The following is a 5824-nucleotide window of genomic DNA, read 5'->3' on the forward strand; positions in this document are numbered from 1 at the left end:
GTGGGGAGGGGGTGCATCACCACTAGGGCGTGAGGGGCACCCTGAGGTATGGGTGGGGGGCCTGGGTGCAGACTGAGGCAGCACTGATGCCCAAGGAGTCTGGGGACAGAGGGCAGAGCGCAGGGAGCTCAGGGCGGGGAGGGGGCCCCAGCTGCCCTGGGGAGACTGGAGGACAAGGGGTAGAGACACCTCTGGGCAAGGGGAACTGGAAGGGGGCTGAGCCCCCGAAAGAACAGGATCTGGCCCAGGAGGGGCTTTGGGGAACCACAGCAAAGAGCCCAGCAAGGGCTCCCATGAGGGGCTTTCTGTCTGTCCGTCCATTTGTCCTGCCTCCATCCTCCACAGAGCACCCCAAGCTGGGACCTGGGGGAGTGACTCAGACCCTCCCCGGGTCTCCTTGGTCAGAGCCCTTGGGCCTGGGCACTGCACAGAGGGCCTGGGCTGGCGGTCGCATGGTGAAGGCCGGGGCGGGAGTGGTGTCCAGGGCCGCAGGGCTGAGGCCGGGGGGGGGCAGCAGGCGGTATCTGTGGAGGAGGCCAGCGAAAAGCAGGAACAGCTCCGACCTGGCCAAGCTCTCTCCCACACAGACGCGGCGGCCTGCAGAGGAAACCGAGGCACAGGGTGGGGGCTCCAGACCTGCTCTTTGCAGGGCTGTGCCAGGGAGCCCGGCCAGTTTCCTGGAGTGGAGGGAGAGGGGAGTCTCTGGAGGGACGAGGGAGGGCCTGGAGTGGGGGCGATCTGAGAGCAAGGTCTGCAGTAACTGGGATGCGGGCCAGCTCTGAGGGGCAGAGACCGGTTGCCAGAGGCTGTGGACAGTGGGGGGCCCAGCAGGCTTGAGCCTGAGCTTCCGAGGTCCCTGGTGACCAGGCCACTTGGGGGTGAGGGGCCCCGTGCTGTCCCCACCCGTGAGGGCTGTGGGTACCTGCAGAGAAGGGCAGGAAGGCTGCCCGCTTCACAAAGCGCCCCTCGGCGTCCAGGAAGTGGCCCGGGTTGAACTGGTGGGGCGTCTCCCACTGTGTCTTGTCCAGGAGCACAGAGCTCAGCAGGGGGATCACAGGCGTGCCCTGTGGGCAGGGCACCAGGTGGGCTGGGCCTGGCACCCCCTTCCCCCAGGGTGTGCACTGAGAGAGAAGTTCCCCCCAGGAGGCCAGCCGGGCCCACCCTGACCCAGAGCAGAAAGAAGGAGGGAGGGAAGGGGGAGGGAGGGCCCTGCCCACCCTGTCAGGGTCCAGGAGGGGGTGCCCACCTTGGGGAGCAGGTAGCCGCCCAGCTGGGTGTCAGCCGCCATGCACCGCGGCACGTGGGGCAGGAGGGTAATGAACCGCTGGACCTCGTGCAACACAGCATTGGTGTAGGGCAGGGACCGCTGGTCCTCCAGGCGGGGGTGCCGTCGGGGCCCCAGCACGCGGTCCAGCTCCTCCTGCAGCCGACCTGTGGGTGAGAGCGTGGGTGCCAGCATCCCTGGGAACCTGGATCCCCTAGGCCCGGGCGGACCCCCACTCACCCGGCAGGTGGCCATGTGCTGGGAAGACAGGCTGGGAGCTCACCTTGCACACTCGGGTGCTTGCCCATCAGGAGGGCAGCCCACTGCAACGTGGCCGACGTGGTCTCTGTACCAGCCATGACCATGTCCAGGGCACAGGCCACCATGTTGGCCTCGGCAAACAGGCCTTGGGGGTCATTCCCCTGCAGAGGCGGGTTGGATGGGACTCGGCTGGAGGCAGGGCTCCATGGACCACCCAGGCCACCCCCACCCTCCAACTCAGCTCTGGGCTCAAGAAAGGGATAGAAAACAGAGCCTTGGCGGGAAGGCAGAGCCAAGTCTGCTGAGCACCTACTACGTTCTGGGCTCACCACATCCTTGCAGCCACCCCTTGAGGCAGACACTGCAAATGCCCCATTTCACAGATGGGGAGACCGAGACTAAGGGGTTCCTCAGCTAGGAGGTGGAGGAGGTGGTGCAGGACCAGCATGGACCCCTCCCCAACCCCACTCCTCCTGGGGTGCGGCCCCCAGATGCCCCCAGGCCTCTTAGGTAGTAGGGTGGGTCTCGCCCACACCTGGCCCTGCTGGATCAGGGCGTCCATGTAGCTCTTCACGGGGCCTCCCCCGGGCGTGGGGGGCCGCCGCGCCTCCAGCTGGGTCCTCAGGATGGCTCGGACTTCCTCTATCTTCCGTAGGACAGGCCGGTGCAGTTGGAGGAGGGTCCCCAGCCAGGGGTAGATGTTGAACAGCTGAAGGCGGAGGGCGAGACAGTGGGCGGGGTTAGGGTGCAGGGCCCACAGTGGGGCCCTCACCCTCCAGCAGGTGTGTCCACCTGTCCAGGTCCCCAGGTGCTGCCCCAGACTCCAGGCAAACATGCTGTGTGGGTGCTGCCCGTGGCCACAAGAGGGCACCAGGCTCCGTGCCCGGGGGCCCCTGGCCCTCCTGGTGGGACCAGCAGCCAGGGGGCTCCCACAAAACCCTCTGTCCCAGGTCAGGAAGGGGTGGCTGCCGGACAGGTGGTGGTTTCACCCCTGCAGGTGGCTGTGATCATGCTTGCTCTCCGTCCACCAGAGCGAGTAAGACAGGGGGTGGGGGGTGGGGGTTGCCTCTCATTAAAGTCCTGAAAACAAAGAATTTGCAAACTTCAGAGCTTCAGCTGACCCCACTGTGACCAGGTTGTCTGAGGGGCCAGCCGGTGCCCGGCATGCAGATGTCCACAGCTCTCCTGGTGCACTATGACCGCTGGGTGTCCCCCAGAGCATTAGTGATCCCTGGATCGAATTACACAGGGCGACTCAGAGGTGAGGAGCTGGCCCTGGGACGGAGGCCTGGAACATTCTGCTCCGACCCCTCTGGCCTCCATCCTCCTGGGACGGCCTGCTTCGGCGAGAAGGCCCAGATCCTCCTGCCCAGAGGCTCCTAGGACCGAAGCATGAGGACAGGAGACTCTGTAGCCAGCCCCCGCCTCGCACCCGTGACTGCGGGTCTGTAAATACACGCACCACGACCAGATGGATGCGCTTAGTGACCTATCACAGAAATGGTCACAATGGCAAACATTTCATGCTTTGGAAAGAGTGAAATGCACCTGCCCCTGGGAGTTCTGAGAATCAGCAGGGCCAGTTTGCACCATTCATGTGACACTGTGAAGGACCCATGCTGGGTGGAGGGTCCCTGGGTTTAAGGGTGGGGGGGGCAGGGGGATACTGAACCCCATATCCAGGGAAGAGATGCTCAGTCCCCATCCCCACCTCTGAGCAGGTGCATCTGCTACTGATGGGCAGGCGTTGGGGGAGGCAGATGGGCACCCTGCCCTACAGCCCCCTCATTGCCCAGAGGGCATGGGGAAACTGGCCTGGGGTCACATGGCCAATTGGTGTCAGAAACAGGACATGCCTCGGGCCTCCTGGCTCTGAATCCAGTGGGGCTTTTGCAAGGTGGCAGCTCACCTCTCTTGGGCAGGGGCAGTGCTGAGACCACCCCCCACCCCAAGACCGGGAGCAGCCACCTCTCACCTGCAGGCTGGGGGTCCCCAAGAGGACCATGACCTCATCGATAAGGCTCAGCAGGGACACGAACACGGGATCCTGGTATTCGAATCGCCGGCCAAAGAGCAGCGTGAACGTGATGTTGGAGGGGGCCCAGCCCAGCAGGGCCAGGGGGAAAGGCTGGCCTGGAGTGGGAGGGAGACCAGCCTCAGCGGGTGAGGGGGCCCCCACAGGGGGTGTCCCAGCCCCCACTCACCTCCGTAGCAGTCCAGCTGCCCCATGAGGCACCTCAGCTCCTGCAGGACCTTGTCGGCCACGGGCCCCCTCCCCACGCCCAGGCCATGGAGGGTGCGCACGGTGAACTGGCGGGCGGCCCTCCAGCGTGCCCCCGACGAGAAGAAGATGCCTGCAGGTCAGACGAGCCGCCCGTGAGCAACCCCAGGTGATGCAGGCAGGGAGCGAGGTCGGGGGGCCTGGCTGGGGCCTCACCCCACCCCTGGGGCTGGCCTTGGTGAGCTGCACCCACTCTTGGCATGTCATGGTCCCCAGCCATGTGGACACTGTGTCCCTCCCCCAGGAGCCACGCCGGGCACACTCTCGTGCTGCTCAGAGAGGCAGACCCCCCTCCTGGGGTCCGGGGACTCGTACGCTCAGCTGCCCCCTCCCCACCCTGCGCCGCACACCTACCCCCACCTCCCTGGATGAGCTGGAAGATGGCGATGGGGGGCCGGTCAGCCAGCTCCGGCCCGGTGCCCACCAGGGCCTCCCTCACAGCCTCGTAGCCAGCCAGCACCACCGTCTTCTGACGCCCCAGGTGAACAGTGAACACCGGCCCGTACCGTTCTGAGAGCTGGTGGGCACAGGCAGGAATCAGCCCGCAGCCCCACCCCCAGGCCCCCCGTGAGCACCTGCCCCGGGCTGCAGCTGCACAGGGTGGGCGTGGGGCACATTCAGAGCCAGGGGTGGCCTAGGCAGGCTCTGTAGAAACTGGGCCATCGTGGGCGTGCGCGAGCAAAGGCCCAGGAGCCGAAAAGCAGGAGGTGTGTTTGCCAGGAGCCGGGTCCTGCTGGATCCCGCTGAGCCCCCTCCCCATCCATTCCAGGAAGGCAGGGGCAACCACTGGTGCTGGGTGTCGCCGTCGTGGTTTTCTTTGCCGGGGAAGCAGCAGAGAGGGCTCCTTGGAACCCCAAGACGAGGAGGCGGGCAGTAGGAGGGGCTGTCTGCGGGGGTGGCCTCTGCTAGAAGCCCAGGGGTCTGCATAGGGAGCCTGTCCCCGCTCAGATGCGCCCCCGCATTGAAGCCCAGATGGACAGGAGCAGGGGGTGCCCAGACCTCACGCGAGCCGCCCTGCCCAGCCTGGAGGCCCAGACCCAGACTGCGCGGCGAGGGCTGGCCTCTGACGCCTCTGCCCGTGCCCGTTCCCTTCTGTGCCTTCACACATGGGCACACTGAGGCCCAGAGGCAAGAAGTGAACTGCTGTCCATCACCTGCACCGAGGGACGGAGCCAGACCTGTCCACACCCGCTCCACTCCCTGCACGCTGGACGGTGGCCCCCGGGCGCGACACCAGGCACGGCCTGAGAACCCTGGCGCCCAGGGTGCTTCCTGCAGCCCCTTCCTCCCCACCCACACGCAGGGCCGGGGGGCCACCAGGAAGCGGCAGCGCTTCTGGGGAAGGAGGGTGCAGTGATGGTGGGAGCCGTGGTTGGGGCAGCGTTGGCCAGGCAGACCTTGTGGGGTGGGGGGCCAGGCCTGCACCTCCGTTTTGCCCACTGGGCCGGCCATTCCTGGCTGCAGGGCAGGGCAGCCTGCCCTCAACGTGGGGCCAGGACCGTGTAGCCCCCAGCCCGGGCTGGGAGCAGCCACACCCAGCAGGCGCTCCCTACGCCCCATGCACACTCGAGGGCTAGTCCGGGTTCCTTCGCTCGCGGGACCTCTGCTGTGTGGTACTACTCCCTGGAGCACCTGCCGCCTCCCCCAGTCCAGGCTCTTCTGTAGGCGCTCATCAAATGCTGCCTCCTCCAGGAAGCCCTCCTGGCCCCTGCTCCTTAAATGGCCCATCTGCTTCCCTGTAGGGTGGGCTGTCTTTCTCTTCCTCATGGCAGGGTGGGCACTTGGGCCTCTTGTGTCCCCTGAGCTAGGGCTGGGGTGCCCAGGACCCGCCTGCCCTGACCTACCTCCATCAGTGACCGGTCCTGCTGGGACACATGCAGCAAGTGCAGGTTTCCGATGAGGGGCAGCGGACGTGGCCCAGGGGGCCAGCGAGGGGCTGGGGAGGGGGTGGGGGTGCAGGCTTGGAGCAGCCCCCAGAGCCCCAGGAGCAGCAGGATCCCCAGGAGCAGCAGGGCCAT

The 5824-nt window shown here is 66.4% G+C and overlaps 1 protein-coding gene across 1 annotated transcript; it reads right to left on the reverse strand.

Annotated features, from left to right (window-relative positions):
- Window positions 1-213: 213 nt before the first annotated feature.
- LOC110571954 (cytochrome P450 2W1) lies at window positions 214-5824 on the reverse strand. Its single transcript, XM_021680160.1, has 9 exons — window positions 5651-5824; window positions 4161-4323; window positions 3730-3879; window positions 3501-3658; window positions 2061-2234; window positions 1548-1686; window positions 1247-1431; window positions 923-1064; window positions 214-597 (listed from the first exon to the last, which is right to left on the reverse strand). The coding sequence occupies exons 1-9, from the start codon at window positions 5822-5824 to the stop codon at window positions 377-379; spliced, it is 1506 nt and encodes a 501-aa protein (XP_021535835.1). The 3' UTR covers window positions 214-376.

This window comes from Neomonachus schauinslandi, chromosome 5, assembly GCF_002201575.2.
Source record: "Neomonachus schauinslandi chromosome 5, ASM220157v2, whole genome shotgun sequence".
In the NCBI taxonomy this organism is placed as follows: domain Eukaryota; kingdom Metazoa; phylum Chordata; class Mammalia; order Carnivora; family Phocidae; genus Neomonachus; species Neomonachus schauinslandi.

What these genes read in the sequence shown, in the direction of transcription:
- LOC110571954 (XM_021680160.1), bottom strand. Translation starts at nt 5,824, where the DNA reads ATGGCCCTGCTGCTCCTGGGGATCCTGCTGCTCCTGGGGCTCTGGGGG. An exon ending in GCAGCTGGACTGCTACGGAG is followed by an intron (nt 3,659 to 3,729) that starts GTGAGTGGGGGC and finishes CTCCCACTCCAG; the next exon opens with GCCAGCCTTTCCCCCTGGCC. An exon ending in CTTCCTGCCCTTCTCTGCAG is followed by an intron (nt 598 to 922) that starts GTACCCACAGCC and finishes TTTCCTCTGCAG; the next exon opens with GCCGCCGCGTCTGTGTGGGA.